Source organism: Citrus sinensis, chromosome 3 (assembly GCF_022201045.2).
Source record: "Citrus sinensis cultivar Valencia sweet orange chromosome 3, DVS_A1.0, whole genome shotgun sequence".
In the NCBI taxonomy this organism is placed as follows: Eukaryota; Viridiplantae; Streptophyta; class Magnoliopsida; order Sapindales; family Rutaceae; genus Citrus; species Citrus sinensis.
Window position 1 is genome coordinate 51,928,653 of NC_068558.1, and position 21,120 is coordinate 51,949,772.

The 21,120-nt window shown below is 32.5% G+C and overlaps 3 protein-coding genes across 4 annotated transcripts; all 3 read left to right on the top strand.

Moving 5' to 3' along the window:
- Window positions 1-930: 930 nt before the first annotated feature.
- LOC102622888 (dol-P-Man:Man(7)GlcNAc(2)-PP-Dol alpha-1,6-mannosyltransferase) lies at window positions 931-8,487 on the top strand. Of its 2 annotated transcripts, none has more exons than XM_006464344.4 (20): window positions 931-1,101; window positions 1,168-1,253; window positions 1,635-1,676; window positions 1,790-1,835; window positions 2,273-2,359; window positions 2,931-2,986; window positions 3,576-3,696; window positions 4,553-4,611; window positions 4,835-4,906; window positions 5,022-5,085; window positions 5,197-5,300; window positions 5,559-5,630; window positions 6,216-6,302; window positions 6,388-6,455; window positions 6,614-6,682; window positions 6,754-6,836; window positions 7,256-7,355; window positions 7,790-7,855; window positions 8,049-8,142; window positions 8,223-8,487. In XM_006464344.4, exons 1-20 carry the CDS (start codon window positions 1,062-1,064, stop codon window positions 8,298-8,300), a joined length of 1,494 nt encoding a protein of 497 aa, XP_006464407.1. In that variant the 5' UTR covers window positions 931-1,061; the 3' UTR covers window positions 8,301-8,487. The 2 variants fall into 2 exon arrangements, with proteins under 2 accessions (XP_006464407.1, XP_006464408.1); XM_006464345.4 differs by having other exon boundaries at window positions 932-1,101; window positions 3,579-3,696.
- A 1,980-nt stretch (window positions 8,488-10,467) lies between these two features.
- LOC102622597 (pentatricopeptide repeat-containing protein At1g02150) lies at window positions 10,468-13,061 on the top strand. Its single transcript, XM_006464343.4, has 2 exons — window positions 10,468-11,039; window positions 11,471-13,061. The coding sequence occupies exons 1-2, from the start codon at window positions 10,659-10,661 to the stop codon at window positions 12,695-12,697; spliced, it is 1,608 nt and encodes a 535-aa protein (XP_006464406.1). The 5' UTR covers window positions 10,468-10,658; the 3' UTR covers window positions 12,698-13,061.
- Window positions 13,062-17,021: 3,960 nt separating this feature from the next.
- On the top strand, window positions 17,022-18,487 carry LOC102622295 (cyclin-U4-1). The gene is made up of 2 exons (XM_006464342.4): window positions 17,022-17,468; window positions 17,943-18,487. Exons 1-2 carry the CDS (start codon window positions 17,134-17,136, stop codon window positions 18,226-18,228), a joined length of 621 nt encoding a protein of 206 aa, XP_006464405.1. The 5' UTR covers window positions 17,022-17,133; the 3' UTR covers window positions 18,229-18,487.
- The last annotated feature ends 2,633 nt before the right edge of the window (window positions 18,488-21,120 follow it).

The following is a 21,120-nucleotide window of genomic DNA, read 5'->3' on the forward strand; positions in this document are numbered from 1 at the left end:
GAACAAGGAAGCTAAGGGCGAGAGCCAAACATAACATGAATCCGGAAACAATCTCAAGCAACGAGAATATGTGATGAATAATGTGCTCCGGAAGATTGCCGAGTCTATTAATAGTAATTCCATTTTATCACTCCTCCTCCTCCTCCTCCTCTATTAATAGTAACAATTTATTATTATTATGAATAATAATAATAATGATTATAAAAATGATAATTATTATTTCAAAATGAGAATTAAATGATTATAAATAATCATAATAATAATGATTATTAAAGATAAAATGAGAATTTCAAAATTTAGGCGGAGGTAATATGGTCACTTTAAAGAAAGAGATTAATAATTATAAAAATGATAATTCTGATTTATAATCATTTAAGGTTAATTTAGTAATTTGTAATAATTCATTGCGATTTCTAGATATAGCAAATACATCAATGACAATACAGTTCATTCTAATTCTGATTCTTACAGTTGAAATAAACAATTTATTTTGATTCTCATTCTCTATTCCGATTCAAAATAAACAGTTTATTTTAATTCTTATTTCCTATTCCGATTCTAGCTCATTCTCATTCCCTATTTCGATTCAAAATAAACAATTTATTTTGATTATTATTTCTCATTTTGATTATACTCCACTATGATTTCGGCTCATTTCGACTATTGATTAATAAACGCACCAATAATGTTAAAGATACATTTCGGTGGGTCTCTATGAGTCTATTGTCTAGCCCCTTTTTTTTCCTTCAATTAAAGTAAGGGATTGGGAAATTCCGGCGACAGAAATTAGTATGGTGGTTGACCAAATTAATTAATTTCCATTCAAAACAAGAATTTAATTTATTTATTTTCGGGTATTTAAGTAATTTTAATTAAAAAGAATTTTACGTGGAATTTAAAGAGGAGTCAAAAGGACCCAGACCTATTTACATTCACCACTGGCTTTGAACAATGGAACTTACCGGCCCAGTTATTTCTTCTTCTAATTTCTAAAAAGTGAAATATCCAATCAAATGAAATAAAATAAACGTGCTAGCTTCTCCGATAGCACAAATTTCGCGATGAATTCATCATCTTTTTCTAAGTTCTTGAAGATTTACGGTATGCACACGGTTTACATTTTATTCTCAAATGCTGTTGTATATTGATTTCTGGGCAAATTTGTAGGTTACGACATCGTTTTGGGATTGATCGCTACATTTTATGTACTCGCGATGCCGTATACGAAAGTTGAAGAGAGTTTCAATGTTCAGGTGTTCGAATTATCTTTTCTTTCTATTTAGTAAATTAACCACTTATTTTTTTGACCGGAAGAGTATTAACCACCTGTTTTTGCCAATAGAATGTACGTAATAAAAGAATCGTTGAATTTTAAATTATAGATTTTTTTCTTTCTTTCTTTCTTTCTTTCAATTTTTTTTTTTAATTGTGCTGGAGTTTTTGACTTATCCAAGAGTAATTGGAAGCTTGAATCTATGAGATACAAATTCTTTGAATTTTAATATTTGCGGGGCATAATTAATATTAAGACATTTGGTATTTTTATTTCAAAATTATCAGGATTTCCTGTTTTGCTTTGCTTCTTCTTCTTCTAACTTATTTTTACCCGCTATGCTTTATTGTCTTCTGTCAAGGCAATGCATGATATTCTTTATCACCGGCATCACTTAGATATTGTAAGTTTACTTGCTATACTTTCAAATCAATATTTATTTTTATCTTTGTTTTTAAAACTAAGCTGCAATGGGATGTAATGTATGGGGGTTTAAATGTTTACGTCTTGTATCAGTATGATCATTTGGAGTTCCCTGGAGTTGTTCCTCGCACTTTCATTGGTAAGCTTCATATATTCCCAGGTGTAGTGAAATTGTTTTAGTCTTTTGACAGTCTTGTGAAATAGTGGAGTAACTTGATAGAAATGCTGGGGCAATACAACCCCATCACATAGCATGTTTTAATTGTAACAGAAAACTATTCCATTTGTTTTCTTGGTTTTTAGTAGTTTATCTATGTTCCAAGTTTTGTTGCTTTACTCACATCCAGTTCAGAGTTCAACCATCTTATGCTCCAAGCTCTTCCCAATGTATTGGGAATGGTTTACTTGTTATAAATAACCTTAATTATTAGTACGTGTGTACATGAATTGTCCCTTGCGTTTTACAACTTGAGATTTTAATATCCTTCAATGTACTATTTATGTGAATAATTATTTGAATAATTCTAGAATGCTATGCTAATCAACCTCTAACTATAATTTTTTATTTTTTGGCAGGAGCGTTGCTCGTATCAGTTTTGGCATCTCCAATTATCTTAGTAATGAGCTTCTTGCACTTACCAAAGACACATGGTCTTATTGCAGGTTGTTTTACAGAATGCTTAGTTACATTCATGAAGTTTGTCTTGGAAGCAGTGAAATAGATTCTTTTGAGGTGCTGTACCATGTGATATCTAAAACATAAAATTGTCGTTTCACTTGCTGTTGTCTTTTCTTTCTATTTTAGTTAATGTTAACTGTAGCACTTCTTTGGCTTGAATTAGAGAATGTCAGCAGTGCAGATCATCTCAGTTTTGGGTCTTGTGACACTGAATATGGTTCTCACAGTGACAATTCACTTTTCAGTTTTGTTATATACTGAAGTAATCTGAAAATAAATCCAAAAAAACACTTTTGTCACCCTTTGAAGCATTGTTTCCTTTATTACCATGCTACATTAGCTCATGGTACATCCCTTATGAATCCTTGTCAATCATTTTGGAATTCTTTTGCATCATTCTTGAACTCTTCTAGCCCTATGTATGTTTCAGGTATATGTATATGTCTATATGCATAGTTTTCATTTTTAAACTTTAGTTGTGTTCTGACTTCTTATCCAGTTTTATAATTCAATCATTTCTGCAATTGACCGACTTATTTAGTTTGTGTTTTGTAGTACGTTTGGCATTGGGTTGCATCACACTGTCTACGCTGCGCTTCTTCCGTGCTCAGGTTTTTACTTTTGTTTTATTTTTAACTATGTTTATGTTTACCTACTATACTCTTTAAGGGGTAATCATTTATTAAATTATGAACCAAAGTTATTGTTTATATACCCAACCTATGTGGTAAGAATTGTTCTTTTTTTGGCTGGAGGATGATGTTTCAATCTCAATTGAACTAGTGGCCATTGTAATGTCAGAACTTGCAGCCAAACACTATTTCTGATTATGATATTTATAAGTCACATACTCCACTTAGACTCTGAGACCATAGAATTTTCGTATTTAGTTGGTTTTGGTGGTGTTGCAGTAGATCCTTTTCTAAGGAACGTGCTTTCCATGTGTTTTCAGCATGCTATATAATTGGAGGGTTGGAAATTGGTAATGCAGTTTAAAATATGTCTATCAACAAATTATTTCTCTTTAAATAAAATCTCTTCTGGTTGCATAGGGGAAACAATGGTTAAACCACTTGCGCTGCATATTATGGCTAACTTATCCTACATAAATTTTAAAGTTTGAGTCTATTGATGATTGATTCTTATAAAAGAAGATATATATCTTATATAATTGAGTTATTAAGGTCAAATTTCTTGTAGCAGGTTAGATACAAGTTTGGAAGCCAAGTAGAAGCCTTCTTTGTGATACTAACTGCATTTCAGTTTCACTTGTTATTCTATTGCACTCGTCCTCTTCCTAATATCCTAGCTTTGGGTATAGGTAATTACTCCTTGTCTTTAACTCCCTTTATGTTTTCCTTGCAAAACTAGTGAGTTTATTTTCCTATGAAAGCTTGAAATTGTAGTTTTTATGGACTATATAGAAGTGAGCATTATCTGGAGAAATTTAATAGGTTGCACTTTATACTTATCTAATTATTTAAATCACAAGAAAGTTTCCAGCCTCAAAACGATTATATGAAATTTGTAATTGTTTAGTGTAATTCTGTTATTTTATCTTTGGAGGTGTTTCAGATATTTTTCATAGTCAACGTGTGATGGACTCTAAGTTTCAACACTTGGGAATTGGGTTTTAGGCTGTGGCTTAAAATTGATGGGACTCGTCATCATTTTTTTTTTCAGTGTTAAGAAATTAGAAAGTGTCCATGCACTCTTCTGGACTTGGTACGTTTATTTTTGTGCTGTTCCAGATTTTTTATTGAATAATGTGACGGTGGATCTCAACTGTGTGTCAAACTATAGTGTCTGTCTAGTGAATGTTTCATGCATGTTAATTGACCTGTGCGATTAATATCTATGCTCCCAAAGGGAAAGCTGTGAGAACTATACTACCAACCCATGTGCAGAGTACCAGTGATGATCTTTTTAATTCTGTAAAAGAATTAAGCATTTATAATCTTTAAGAAGAAGTTCATATTTTCTTCGGGTCATATCTACCTAGTTTATTATCTTTATTGGCTAGAAAAGGTTGTGTGTGCAGTTTTCTCTTGTTTTGAACCCTTTCTACATTCAAGCGATGCAGAAAGGGTTTCTGGAGAAAAAGAAAAAAGAAAAAGAAAGTGATGGACACATTTTAAAATAACTGTTGCTAACTCTTTTTCCTCAATTTTGTGCAGTCAATCTGGCTTATGGGTTTTGGCTCAAAGGGGACTTTTATGCCGCATTAAATTGTCTGGTTTGTCTGCAGCTATTGCTCAAATTTTATAATATTTGTGGTTATGCAATGTTCATTTTCGAGAGATAGCCTTCGGTACTCCTAAATTCCCACATTGCAATGCTGGTGTGCTTATTGCATCCAATTAAAAAGTGCCAACTGCTTTCACATGTCCAGTTCTATCATCATATTCTTTTGGCTTTTTTCAAATTTCTAACAACTTTCTGTTCTATCATGTGATTAGATTTTCAGTGCAGTTGTCTTTAGATGTGATATGGTGTTACTTCTTTGTCCTCTAGGCCTGGTGCTTTTGTTGGTATGACAATTTTTCTCTCATAATGCACATTTTATTACCACAATTTTCTAATTTAGCGGGCATGTTTGATGAACGTTTCTGCCTTATTATAAGAACTTCAGTATGTCAATGACAGACCAAATCAATTTCATTATGGAAGGCATTGAAATGCTGTATTGGAATGGTGCTACTGTCTGTAGGTAAATAATTTGAGTTTTTTATTTGGACTTTTATTTTTGTTTTGGGTGTTTAAATTTATGTTAAAATTGTTCATGATCTTGGTTCCTGAATTAGCATCCACTCTTGGGCAGGTCTTACAGTATTGGTTGATTCAATTATGTGGAAGAAGTTAGTGTGGCCTGAATTCGAAGTTTTATGGTTCAATTCTGTTTTGAATCGGAGTTCTGAATGGGGTGTATCCTTCTTGGAAGAATTTTCTCTTCCATATTTTGATTGGTCATAGAATTTTACGGAGTTCTTGGATTTCCTAATGAGAAATCTACAAACCTGAGCAATATATGTTGAACTAAAATAGAAATTTTTGCATGTAGGTTCTTCTTTCTTGATTATCAATTATTATAGGTTTTTTATGTTTCCGCTGAGAAGTTTGCTCTACGACATCTAGGTAGTGATCAGCGTAAGGTTTTCTGTGTTCCTTCACTGTTTTCATTAGACACATTCCTTCCACTGGTACTTCACTTCTGCACTTCCACGCTCATTGCTGGCTGCATATCCTCTTTGTTTTGTGAGTATTGAAACTACTTGATTCCACATTGCAGCATTTTTCTGTTCTATTTTGATACTGATCTTGATTGTTCTGTGCGTCATCATGTTTGTTGCTTAAAATGTGATTCTGTCTTTTATTTGAATGTTGTCGTATGGAACTGATCATTAATACTATAGTTGCAATATATCTAATAAGGTTTCTTCCTTGCATGAGGGGTTTGTGAAAATTTTTTGTGTACTAGACTTCCATTTTTGTGTGGTTGTGTATTCCACTCTATATTATTGCCTATGCACATTAGCATGACCAATCAGTATGCGACTTGTTAAACATCATGTTTACAGTTGCACAATGTAAATGTTTCTTAACTGATTGCTTGAATGTGTATTTACAATTTTAATCAATCATCTTACCTCTTGTATATATGATACATAATCTTCTTCCTCCAGCCATTTATGTGTTTTAGCTAGCAATTTGTTTCTGGGGTCCACTGGTTTCCATTAAGTTATTTTTATTAATTCTGATACTTTATTTTGTATCAGGTGCTAATTTATGTTTTTCATTTCACTCATTTTGGTCTCTAAAGACATGTTTCCATTTTTGCAGCTTGGGGCTTTACTTGATAGGAGGGTTCTGCCCTTCGTTATCCCAGTTTTCACTTTTGTGTTACTTTACTCTAAGCTTCCTCACAAGGTATTGCACATGGAGATTTAGTGATTTGTCTGGTATATACATTAGTATGAACTCAATAGCATAATCATATTTTTTAATGATACAGGAGCTTCGTTTTATTATTAGTTCAGTTCCAATTTTCAACTTGTCTGCGGCGGTTGCAGCTAGCCGAATGTATGTTACTTGCGGTTTCTTCATCATAATCTGAAATAATTTTTCTTGCTTTATCTTTTTGTATGCACTCAATTAGATCACTGTCTCTCATGTATTTCTCAATTTTAAAACTTTTTTGTTTTCAAATGCTAATAGACTTTATAATTTCTTGTACACAGCTTCATGAATAGGAAAAAAGCTTTCTGGAAGTTGCTTAGCATTATTTTGATAGGATTTCTTTTGATCAGGTTGGAAGAGGTTGTTTTACTTTATGATAGTATATTACTTCCTCCATGTTTACTTATTTTATGTTCTTTAGTCTAGGGTGCACAGCTGTAACTTTCATGGCGTCCTATGAGAATTATCCCAGTGGTTATGCTTTAAAGTATTTACATCAAATCGGTGAGTTCTCTTTTCCTCTTCCAAAACTAAATGAATACTGCTGTCACACTAGTAAAGATATTGCACGTGGTAAAAGTATATGACGTCCTCAGTAGAAAACGTATATGAAAGAACAAATTTTAGGACCTCTGCTTGTTCTAAGATTTATAGAATATACTTTTTTGTTGAGAGCCATACGTTGTGGTGTTATTTTGTTTGGATTGTCAAGTAAAAAATTTTGTATTTTTTCTTCTTTCCTTAATAGCATAAGTTAAGAACAAACATCCAATGAATGTTTTGAACAAAATTTAGTTCATCAAGGAGAAACCATTTCTTCTCCCTCCTCTTCCCCCCCCCCGATTGGACATTGTAAATGTAAACTTTTGATTATTATTTTCTTTTAATTGGCATTTTCTTTAACTGATTCTTGTTTATGGTAGGTCATCTTGCTAGCAATACTGAGGAACAGTGGGTTCACATTGATCCGTATTCAGCCATGAATGGAATTTCCCGCTTTTGTGAAAATGATTTCCCATGGAGGTAAACTTGATTTTCATGTGTGTAAACAAAGTTTAGCCTTATTTTAACTGGTGTGAAAAAAATGAAAACATCAAAACGACAATATTTCTCTGCTTTTGTGAGATTGACCATATGGGTATGATTATTGGTCAGTACATAATCAAGCCTACGTGGAGACACTGACATGAGTTATTAGAAAAAAAAAATTGACTTATTATTGTTGTACTAGGAAACTTACAGAAATTGGTGTTTAACGTAGTAGCGTACTAGCATGGGATCCAATATATTTATAATCCCAAGATTTGGTGATGAGATGAGCTGTATGTCACATTCAAGTAATTCAGTTATTTGCATTTCTCATATGAGCATTACTGTTCCATGTGGTGTACAGTAATCATATCTTCTATTTTCAAGGTTGATCTATGTGGTTATGACAGTGCTACTCTGTAATGCAGATACTCCAAAGAAGAAAGTATTCCTCTGAAAGAATATCAAAATAGAAACTTCACCTATCTAATAAAGTAAGTAACCTATGATACTGAAGTTTTCTTCTTGACGTGGCTTTGGCCAAAAAATGCCATGAAATCAGTTTGGGGTTTTGCAATTTCTTTCCCATCTTATAGGATATATAAGACAGCCAATTAGATGTGTGCGCACAACAGTAAGTGTTGTAAGGTGCCTCCTGTTAATTATCATTTTCCTTTTCCATTGCAGTGAGCATTTGTTAGTTGAGGGATACAAGTGTTTATTTTCCATGGATGGTTTCTCGAGGGTTCGTCCTCAGCTGAGGTTTCCACCCTTCTTATTGGTAGGTACTCAATAGTACTTCACTTAGGAGTGAATATGATATTCAGATCTGAAAGATGTGTTATTCATGATTCTCTGCAGATTAAAGAGCCCAAAGTGTATGTTCATGGAAATATAAAAAATGAGGATCTAATGAACAAAAACTGGCCAGGATGCTAGTGAGTCTTCCAGATCATACGTTAAAAGTTTCCAAAATTGTAGATTTATAAAAGAGATGGTTATTGTGGTTTCTCCAAATTTTTGCTCATTTGTAATGCTTTTCAGGTACCTGTGCTCTTTTATTATTTTCATATATCTGTTTAAAAGCGTCACAAGTTAGTTGAGATGTATTCTTTGCATGGCTTTATTTTGCGTTGTTAGTTATGCGAATTCCTGCATAGCTACGGTTGTGTTGTTATATGGTACAATGGTAGTAGTCTACGCAACCTGGAACCAAGATGTTCCGACTTGTGCAACCAATAACACGTAAGATATTTGCTGAAAGTTATTTTAATCTACTGGTTTAAGCCATTTATTAACTCACAAAGCTTGGAGAATCGAAACTATACGCGTTGAAAGAGGTGATTTTAGGACAAACATAAATGAAGAAAAAACTCGCATAAATAAATAAATGAAGAAAAAAGTAACCCCACCCACATGCTTTAGAGCAGCTTCCTAAAACTAGACTGATCCAGCCCTTCTTCTAAGCCGTTGCAGAGCATCACCGCTTCAGCCATTGTTTTTACCCTAACTGACAAATTGTAAAACAACCCCACTTGGAAATTCTCCTAAATTGTTTGTCTAAGGGCTTCTTAAGACTTTTTTTTTTTTGAAAGGTTTAAAGGTGATTTTAAAAAATTCAAAATTAATTTTAGTGTTTGGTAAATTTTTTTTATAAATTACTTTTGACTAAATCATTCTATTCTATAATAGATTTGAAAAAGAGGGAATGAGTAGCTTTTGAAATTTTGATTTTAAAAATTATTTTTATACTTAATATAATTTTATATACATCTTTATATAAATTATAAAATTATCATTATTAATTAGGAAATAAAATCATCAACTTATAAGAGATTATTATTATTATTATCAAATATAATGAGATAATAAGATAAAAAAATTAATAATATAAAATATTTATTTTAATTATTAATTATTATATGTGCATAATAAAAAAAATATTTTATATGCATGTTTATAAATATTTAAATAAATTTTTTTCAACGTTATATTTGATTAAAAAATTTATAATTTTAGAGTAGTTTAATACAGAGATTTATTAAACACATACATCTGTCTTCAAAATATTATTGTGCCTTTAAAAATAAATTTTATCAAATGTTAATTAATTCTTTTTCAAATTGACTTACAGCGGATTATTTATAAAACACAATTAAAATTAATTAAAATATAAATTTTAATAAATTTGAGACTGTATTTTATCTATATATATATATATAATTCTTTAATTAATGAAGGCATCCTCATTTTAATTAAAAATAAATAAATGTATGTATGTATGAGCTCCGATGTGATTTAACTCCGCCGTCTTGAGATCGAGATAATTGATATACAGTATGTATTTGTCAAACATGAAATAGCCTCGTTCGATATTTTTGCAATAATTGTAAAAAAAAAAAAAAAATGTCATACGTATATTCTACTCGTCAACAAAAAAAAAATTGAACTACTTCTGACATTTTTACAGTTGCTGATTTTATGGCCTGTAATTATTGGTCATGCACAGCCATAAAAGATCAAACTTGATCAAAGTTCACATTTTAAAATATAATTATTCATATGAAAATTTATTATAGCACAACCTTATGTTATATAGCACGACCTCAAATTGTCGCAGGGACTTGAAAGCAACAAACGTAAAGTCGATGTAGAGCTTTGCTTTCTTGTTATTTTATATATGGGTTCAGTTACGTTGAACATCCCAACGCAGAGCAACTCTTAGAGTTATTAGATGTATATTATTACGATTATTTCAAATTCAGTTACTCACATTTAGCTGTATATATCCAACAGTTTTGGGGACTACATGCTCCAACGTAACAACTGCCTTTATATATATGTAAGTATGAAAAGGTTATTAAACTTGTAATAGTTTAATATGTATGCATGTTGCTGTTCTGGTCCAATATCTAATATTATAAGCTTTATTAGAGTTCCAAAAAAAATACAATTTCATTGTACTATTAAACTCTACATTTAATAACTTTTTCAAACTTATATATGTATGTATGTATGTATGTATGTATGTATGTATGTATGTATATTTAGATCTGGATTCTGGTCCAAGATCAAAATGCGGTGGGCGCGGCGCAAAATAAAAATATCGATGCGGGGTGGACATCGAAAATTGAAGATAAAGAGCGAGGCATCAATGTAATTACCGCTCTCGACTTATCACTTATCTCCAAGGCCCCGAACGAAAGCAAGTCTCCTTCGTTTCACAGTTGACGGTCATTAAAAATTGTAAAGCTTGCCTTGGCTTGTCTCCTCGAAGGGTCTGAGAGAAAGAAAGAAATGATACTTCAACCGAGTCTGCACAATCACCATAAGATTTGTCTCTCACAGTCACGCACTCAACCTCTCCCCTGCAAAATCCCCAGATGTTTTACCCGTCTCCATCAGCAAAGTGCAATAAAGCACCAGAGACAGAAGCTGCCGGTCATCAAATGCTCGATGTCACAAATTCACAGCTATGGAACAGTGGACTTCGAGAGAAGACCCATGATTAAATGGAACGCTATATTCAGGAAATTATCTCTTATGGACAACCCTCAACTGGGTTCTGCTTCTGTCTTGAATGATTGGGAGAAGGGCGGCAGAAGCCTCACCAAATGGGAGCTTTGTAGGGTTGTCAAAGAGTTGAGGAAGTTCAGGCGCTACAAACATGCTCTTGAGGTTGTCTTGGATTGCTCTGTTACTTGTTCTTTACTAAATGAAATTGATTGAAATCTTTTTATTTTTTGGGTTCTTCGGGTGGGTTTATGGTTCCCTTCTCTTCAAACGCACACAGCTTTGTATATGCCTTTGAAAACCTAGTCTTCAATTTCTTAGTGTGTTTGATTGAAAAAATTGTTTAGAGCTGAATGATTAAGCTTGTCAGCTAGAACTTTAACCTTGTACCACAAAGATGTGGTGGTGATGCCGATGCACTGTGCGTACAGATATTAATGAACTGGTGATTTGATTGATGCCATGCGTCATAGTGCTATGATTGGATTTGGCTCCTCACCATCATTTTTGCTGTTCTAGTCAAGTGTTACAGAGTTTGATAAATGATATACCTTATATCATGGACATGTTTATTGAAATTTCTAACATTCTTGCAGGTATATGACTGGATGAACAATAGAGGAGAGAGGTTCAGATTATCTGCGAGTGATGCTGCTATTCAATTAGACCTAATCGCCAAAGTGCATGGAGTTGCCAGTGCTGAAGATTTTTTCCTAAGTCTTCCTGATACTTTGAAGGACAGGAGAGTATATGGGGCTCTTTTGAATGCCTATGTGCGGGCTAGGATGAGAGGAAATGCTGAATTACTAATCGACAAAATGAGAGATAAAGGTTATGCTGTGCACTCACTTCCATACAATGTGATGATGACTCTTTATATGAAAATCAAAGAATATGATGAAGTTGAGTCAATGGTTTCTGAAATGAAGGAGAAGGGCATACGACTGGATGTATATTCTTACAACATTTGGTTATCATCTTGTGGATCCCAAGGATCCACAGAAAAGATGGAGGGGGTATTTGAACTGATGAAAGTGGATAAAGCCGTTAATCCGAATTGGACTACATTTAGCACAATGGCAACAATGTATATTAAGATGGGACAGGTTGAAAAAGCTGAGGAGAGCTTGAGGAGGGTTGAGAGTAGAATTACTGGTCGGGATAGGGTACCATACCACTATCTCTTAAGTCTATACGGCAGTGTTGGTAAAAAAGAGGAGGTGTATAGGGTGTGGAATCTTTACAGATCAGTTTTTCCTGGTGTTACAAATTTGGGGTACCATGCCATGATCTCTTCTTTGGCTAGGATTGGGGATATTGAAGGGATGGAAAAGATATTCGAGGAGTGGTTGTCAGTAAAGTCATCTTATGACCCTAGGATAGCAAATCTTATGATGAGCTGGTATGTTAAAGAAGGGAATTTTGATAAGGCTGAGGCTTTCTTTAATAGCATAATTGAAGAGGGAGGAAAGCCAAACTCAACTTCATGGGAAACTCTTGCCGAAGGGCATATCAGAGAGAGGAGGATTCTGGAGGCTTTGTCTTGCTTGAAGGGAGCTTTTGCAGCTGAGGGAGCCAAGAGTTGGAGGCCGAAGCCTGTAAATGTCATTAACTTTTTCAAGGCTTGTGAGGAAGAATCTGATATGGGAAGCAAGGAGGCCTTTGTAGCATTGTTAAGACAACCGGGTTACCGTAAAGAGAAAGATTATATGTCACTCATTGGCTTAACTGATGAAGCTGTTGCTGAAAATAACAAGAAGAATGATGAAGACAGTGATGAAGATTCTGAAATGCTTCTCAGCCAACTGCAGTTTGCAGAATAGCCTGTTTTATATACATATAAAGCCTTCATTTGAGCCCAACCTGGAAGTTTTTACGGTAGCATTATGTTTCAAAGTGCTTTCTCCTGCTCACACTGTCACAGCGGTCAGAAAATGTGGGAGTCGAAAACTTTCTATGCTCCTTAGACGGTTGAGTAGACGTGTGAAGTTTAGACCCAATGGAGTTTCCTAATCGTACTATTTGTTTAGTACCAGATCATAGGAATTTCGCCATAGCCTTATAATTGGTTCATAGCTGATTAGTATTGCCGCTTTATTTAATGCTTTATCAGTTCCATTTTCTCTTTTTCAAATATTTTTTGTGTTGTGTTTCTATTGATCTTTATATATTGAGCTCTGTCTTTAATGCTGTGAGTACATTTTGGATTTAGATTCTGGAGTGGGGAGTCCTCAGAATCAATTTTTCACGTTCCTTTAAAGTGGGCAGTGTAGGAGTCTGACTATATTGAGCCCAGTCATTAAGTACTTGTCCTCGACCCTCCCATAAATTTGCAGACTCGAAATTCCATTTAAATCAAAGATACATTTAAAGGCAGTCTAATTGAAGTTCCTTGCTATAAAATCGAAGTTATTTTCGAGAATAAATTCATTTTAAAAAATGGATTTTTAGCAAGAAAAATGATTGAACAAAATTTAGCCATTCGTAGAAATAAAAAATAAAAAAATTATGTTCACAGTTGTCTTTCACTCCTAAATTTCATGTCTTCGTGGTACATATTTTGTGAGGCTGACTTCAAAGTAAATTGAGGAGTAACTATTTGTTTCTTGACTTTAATTTTAGTACATATTTTCAATCTCCACATATGGGTAAATATGCACACTTTTGTTCTCTCATTTTTGTATGCTCTCTTCAAAAATTTTTTTTTTTTTTAATCCTTTTGTTCTTTGCGGGCGATTAAGTTGTGTGATTTTAAAATATAATTGAAAAAGAAAATGGAAGAAGAAGAAGAAGAAGTAAGGAAGCAGAGAGATGATGGGTTACACCGTCTTCACTCTTAAGATATGACAGAGAAGGGGGACAAATTGGAAATTAAATGGGGTTTGATATTCTATTTTAAAAAGTGAGGTTAAATGAGATAAATGGAGGAGATTAATACCACCACTCTTAAACTTAGAAATTAAGAGTAATGATAGATATCTTAAATTTTATTTAAATAATCTGTTATTTATTAAGCAGTTTATAATTTTTAACAAAATTTAAGTGAATTAATTATATTATCTCATTAACCATTAATAGTAGTACTATTGGACTTTTTATAAATAATAATGCTTAAGATTCTATCATTTGAGTTCAAGCTTAAGTTCTAATATTATGTGTCATTTATCTATTGGATAATAAATATAATATTATTTATTACTTATTTTTTATCATCTAATTTATGAATGTCACATCAGTTGAAACTAAATTGGGATCCCTAACATTACACTTTTATAAATCTCATTTTAGTTCTAAAATTACCTTATCTCCCTCTTCTGCAGATGAACTTTTAAAATATGGCGGTCTTCATCCGTCAATCTCTTGAGCATACTACTTCAACAAACAGTAAGAATTAAGATAAATAAAAAAGAAAGTTCCAATTCAGAGTGCTTTCTTCTGCTCACAGAGTCACAACGGCCAAATATGTGGGAGTCGAAAACTTTCTCTGCTCTTTAGAAAGTCGAGTAGAGTGTGAAATTTAGACTCAATAGAGTTTCATAGGAACAAAACCATGAAAGTGATAATTTTTTTCCCCTGTAAATCTATATAAAATTATAAATATTTGTCTCAATTTGAAAATAAAATTAAAAAAAAAGTCCAATTCAAATGCCACGAATAATATGTAGTGGAATTCATGAAGAAAAAGAATCCAGGGCCAAAGAGAGTGAAAGATAAGTTTTTAATTTGCTTGAAATTATGTAGAGAGAACAAGAATTTTGAGATTTTAAAATTCTAATAATTATTGTACTTTTAAAATAGGTGTAGACAAGAATTTAGGAAGTTTAAATAGTCCATCCAAACTCAATATGTATTTATCCATTGTTTTAAGGGGTGTGGCGAGATTTTTTTTTTTCATTTTTTTTATAAAGTTATTGATATGCTAATAACACTACTCTTATGATGCATTTAATTTTTCGAGTGAGAGTAGGGAGTATGGATTCAGAAGAAGAAGAAAGAGGTACATTAAAAAAAAAAAAAGTGATGAAGAGGATGAGGAAGCATAATAAACGAAGATGAAGGGAAAAAATTAAAATTAAGAAAAAAGAGAAGAAGAAGAAAAAACTTTAAAATTTAATTAGATATCATGGCTAATCTTTAATCTTTATTAAGCTACTTGACAAAATAAGCCGTCGGTGGGAAATTTAATTCAAAAGACATGATTAAAAAAAGAAAATGCCCAAAAACCAATAGCATGTGCGGCAGGAGCCGAACAAATACGAATACAATTTCATTCGTACAGCTGATCTCCAAAATCCTGGGCTTATGCTTGGAGTTGGAGGGAGGCCTTACTACAAGAATGCAATTGAATAAAGAATGTGTAAGTGAAGTGGGCATGTTTTAATTTAATCCATTACGTATGTATGGTCTTTAATCTTTATATTATACATACATAAATATAGTAATTGTTTATTTTATTTGTGAACTGTGGTACAAATTATATGATGTAAGGGAGAATTCACATGGGACAGCACATGGCTTGGGGATTCAAATACGTAACTGCCACCGACACGCGATTAATCCCACACCCATTTCCTAAATACAACTAATTTTCTTGTCAATTTGTTTTTTTTTTCTTCCTTCTCATGCCCTTGATCCTTAATTACTTTTTTCTATTACTATTATTATTTTGTCGAGTTTAAACTATCTTATAACCACTATATATGCTACAACAATCAGACCATTTTCATTAGATTTACAAACTTACGAGTTAATTTGAATTGAAATGTCTAATGCAAACTCTCAAAAGTGTTACAAAATTTGTGATCATTAGATTATAATTATTGCGTTGTATATACATATTGTTTATAAAATAGTCCGAACTAGGGTATCATAGTTGTATGAATCAATTTAAATGATAATGGATTTGGGGTACTATGGTCCATTTGATGAAATAACTATTGTTATGGACCATCACGTTAGAAGCTTGGAAGTTATTGGTGCGCTTGTTGATTGGTAATCAAAATAAGAAATGTAAATTAGAATAAGTTGTTTACTTAAAATGTAAGAATTGAAATAAAAATGAATTTATATTGTTATTGATGTATTTACTTTATCTTAAAATTAAAATGAATACTGTTGTTGTTATTATTAACATTTAACTAACAACAAAGATTGAAGAGAAGGGTGCTGTTGGATTTGCAGACAGATTATGCAAATCTATTTGGATCTTTCAATCTGGCGGCTACTTAAACATGCCCTGAACCCGAGCCATGCACGAACCATAAACGCATAATTTTGAGCATACATGTATTTGGAGCATGTACTTCATGCTGTGGACCAGCATAGCAAATCCCATGTTCTATCACGAAATTGTAATTTGTGAGGACTCATTCATCACACATGCAAGATCTCAAAAATGTGGAACCCACAAATTAAATTAAAAAATTTCACATGTAATCACATGATGGGTACGACATGCCATTGCCATCGCCATTACCACAAATAAATCACCGTAAACTTCAATTTCATCCGTCTCTTTTCAAGATAAAGATACTAATCCACTATGATACCCACCAGTATCCACTATGATACCCACCTTTCGTTCCCTCTCACACAGATCAAACTTTGAAATTAAATAATCATAACCCAACTCAAAAGCCCAAAACTTGCACCTCAAAAAGAACTCAAAAGATTCAATACCCCACTAATTGGGACATGCTAGTCATAATTCAAATTCTCGAGGGCTCTTTTAATTTGTTCAAAAATAGTTGGATATATATAAATTGGCTATATATATATATATATACAATTTATAAAAGCAATTCAAATTAAACTTTTCCAATTTTAATATAAAAAAAAGATCACCTTTAATAATAATGCTATAAAGTATAATCACATGTTAATTCGGCATATCAACCGCATCAAATATATGTCTATATAGACGATCGACTATGTTTGTTGATGGTGTTTCTCTTAGGCATTATTATCTGAATGATTTTTTTTTTTAACTGAAAAGAGGGAGAGAGAGAAATTTAATTTATAACATTTTTATTTTTTATTTTTGGGTGAGAAAACGAGCATAACACAAAACTAATGCTTTACGACATGAGAATTTAGAACATTTTTATAAATTACCATAAATTTGGGTTATTTCATTAAATTTCCGTAAAAGTTGCCACCCATTGACCACCGAACCTGTTTCTTTCTTTTTTCTTAAAACCTTAAATAGCTCAACTTGAGCATTGACAAAACTCCACGCAGAAAAAGTTTTTGCTCATCAATGGCAGAGCTAGAGAATCCGAATGTAATGACAAAGCTCATCACTTTTCTCTCTTCTTTCCTTCAAAGGGTTTCCGAATCTAACGACATTAACTGTCGGTTTCAGCCTCAAAAAATCTCAGTCTTTCATGGCCTAACTCGCCCTTCAATCTCAATTCAAAGCTATCTTGAAAGAATTTTCAAGTATGCAAACTGTAGCCCTTCTTGTTTCATCGTTGCATATGTTTATCTTGATCGGTTCGTTCAAAGGCAACCCTCGCTGCCAATCAATTCTTTCAATGTTCATCGCTTGCTTATCACCAGTGTCATGGTTGCTGCTAAGTTCTTGGATGACATGTAAGTTATAAGCTATGAATTTCTTGAATTTGAAATCGGGTTTTGTTGATTTTCTTGAAATTTGATGCATACACAGTTTAGCTTTAATTTAGTGAATTTTGATATCTTCTAGAGCTTCTGGCTATAATCTCGAAGAATTTTGTGAAGCATTTTGAATTTTCTACTTCCCAAATCCCAACTAAATCTAGTCGTGTGAATCCCTTGCTGGTTTCCAGATAAACAGCCAAAATGCATATATATACATATATATATATATGATGTATGATGGATGAAGATGTTTCTGTAAGTGTGCAAATTGTTTAATTAAAAATCAATAACTCCTTTTATCACCATACCAATGTAAATGCATGTGCTTTAAAAGTTGAGGCAATTGGCAAATCCATTTTCATGTCTCTTTTAGTAACTCACATTTTGCATTTTTGACTTTTTACAAACTAAGGTTCTTTCTTTCTTTTTCAAATAATTAATTTTCAGGTACTACAACAATGCTTACTATGCAAAAGTTGGAGGAATCAGCACAATAGAAATGAACTTTCTTGAATTGGACTTTCTATTTGGATTGAGTTTCCATTTAAATGTGACCCCAAATGCTTTTCACACTTACTGTACCTATCTTCAAAGAGAGATGCTACTGCTACAGCCTCCACTAAATGTAGCAGAATCATCTTTAAGCATTGCAAGATCAGCGAAGCTCCACTCGTGTTTCAACGAAGACGAAACCACCTCACAACAAAAGCAACAACAGCAACTTGCTGTTTAAAAGCTTTAATGCAAAGCTGTCAGTGTAGTTAGAAATAGAGAGTAGTGACTGTGTTTTACTCTTGCTCATTTTTTTGAGTTGGCAGACACAGTGGACTCATAATTTGGTGTACTATAAACTTTTGTTTTATGTCTTGTATTTGTTTTCTTTTCTGGGTTTTGGATTTCAAATTATTTGGTGCTTGTAAAGTACAGATATTGTAGTTTCTTCTTTACAGTCTGGCTAATAACAAAGTCTCTAATGTAAATTAATTCATTAATCTTGTGGCTTCTCATGCATATGATGTTGTGCATTCTCTTTAACTTTTTGGAGGTGCCTATCAAAAGTCCAGACAGGGTTGCAAAATTGGGAAAGAAAATGAGTGGTGACTGGTGAGCGAGAGAGGAATGTAGGGGCAACAAGGGTAGGTGACAAAAGCGAATAATGTAGTACGTGTAGGTAAGTACAAATTTTATAATTTGTTGTGATCGTTTATTTATTTATTTATTTAATAATTTGTTCGTTTTTTGACAGTTGTACTGATTCTTCACGGGGAGACACTTGGACGAGCGAACATGTGCGAGTGCAATCATGGATGAAAGTTTTTAAGACTTTGGAGAGGATGAAAGGGAGAGATGTTGAGCAGCTTGAGCTAGCTAGCACTTACCCTCATTTGCAACATGGCAATTTGGTCACATTAAGCCCATTTTAGTTGACCAATTTATCATGCTATTGCAACATCTAAATCTTTACGAGCAGTCTTTATCTAGTGTGAAAAATGCGGATGCATTAAAACACAGAAAAATATATTCAAAGTTTGTATTTAAAATGTCCAGCCTAGACAACTATTATTTTTACAAGTATAATTTTTTTTTTTGAAAAATACTATGAATCTAATTTAGATGCTCTAAATCAATGAGCAAGACAATAATACCAAATTTTGTAGGCCAAGGTTTAGAGTTGTACTCTTTCAGAGGTGTTCCCTCATTTGATCATAAATTTACCTATAACAATGTGAAATTCCCTTTTCTATATTTTCTTCACTAAAATAACTAAAAAAAACATACAATTTTTTTACAACACCCTTTTAGTATAAATTCTCCAATACTCGTTAAACCTCTGTTCTTTTACCTAATCCTTAGTGTTCAGGCATTAATCAAATGAAAAATAAAGACCTAAAGTGTAATTGAAAAGTTTAAGAAATTTGTATTTTCAACGAATTTAACCGTTGAAAGAACTCAACATCGGTGGTGGAAGAAGAAAATAGGTGAAAGAAAGTTGGTAGAAATCATCCTTGAAAGAGTGAAATACATGTTCTTGCATATTTATCACTCTCGTGCCAATTTCACTTGAGAGGTAAAGAAACCAAAATGCTTCTTGTTCAATGCTTAAAAAAGAAGATGTCCAGGCCGTTATTGTTACTGATCCTGCAGAACCAAAGAAGTTTTTGGGCTTGCCATCTACTCCCGGCTAGGGTTAAAACTTAATACAGCGATTTAACTCAGGTTAAAACAATAAATATGTTGAAGGGGCTGCAAGAGGACTTTGAGGGGGCTGCCAATAGCACGTCTAATTTCCCAAAGCTTTATAGAGACAAACATTGAACTGGCCTGTGTCTAGAACATTACCTAAAGCCCAGCCCAAACCCATTCTAAGAAGCTAGAATTAGCTATGTCGTGGGTCCATGATAAAATTAAAAAAAAAAAAAATCCTTTTAAAACCCCTCTATTGATTTTATTCTTTTAAAATAAAATATATATCTCTCTTTCTCTCTCTCCCTCTCTACTCTTACAATAAAGGGTAATGATATTTGTATCTTTAACCCCGACTTTTTAATTATCTCCTTTATTTCCCAAATTACCATCTTTTTGAAAATAAATAAACAATTCTTTTTTTCTCTCCCATTTGCTTTCTCTGAAAGTCTCAATCTCTTAGATTATCAATTTCTGAAATTTGAGCCGAAAGTAAATTGAAGGTGAAATTTTTCAGAAAGGATGTTAATATGAAGAAGCCCGAAGAGATTACCATTGAGAAGAAGTCCAAGAAGTCCAAAAACCTCTTTCATCCTCTGTACTTTCGTTTGTCAATTTAATTAATTAATCAGTTATTATTATTATTATTATTATTATTATTATTATTTTCTTTTAAAAATTTTGTATTGCTCGCTTTGATGACGGGAAGTCTATGCGGTTTGGGTAGTTAGTTAATGTGGGGATGATCACGGACGCATTGATGGAATAATATCCTTTCTGAAAAAATTGAGAATTATTTATTTATTTTGTAAGGGTTGGGTTATTTAAATCCACCAAATTACTTAATAAATTTATTTTTTAAAATAATTTTTTATGATTAAAATACCCCTAAATTAAACTATAATTATGAACATTAGAATATAATAAAAAAGAAAGAAAAATTAAAATTTGTATTCTTTGAACTCATCTTTATATTCAACATAATTTTATAGAACTCTAATAAGATTTTTATTAAACCCTAATCAATCAAGAGCTGTGATTCTTCTATCAAGCCATATATTTTTGTTAAATGACACATGTGATTCGATTTAGAGCAACAGAGTTGGTTGTTATTGATTTGATGGATATTAATTTGATGGAGGAACAAAACAATATTGACAATAATTTGAATCATGAATAGATATGAAATTTTTTTATTTACATTTGATTTTTTATTTTTTTTTTCTTTTCCATTCGAAATTGATAGAGAGATACATTCAAAACCAGCAACATAACAGACAAATATTTAGTGTCCTTCGTCAAAGATTTTTCTTTTCACTCCAAGAAAGCATTTTCTTGTCCTTGGAGGTTTTCTTTCGGTTTCCTTTATAAATCAACTTCAAATACCTTCAAACAAGTATCTCATGAATGTATTCTGAAATGTTAAAAGCAATAAATTCGT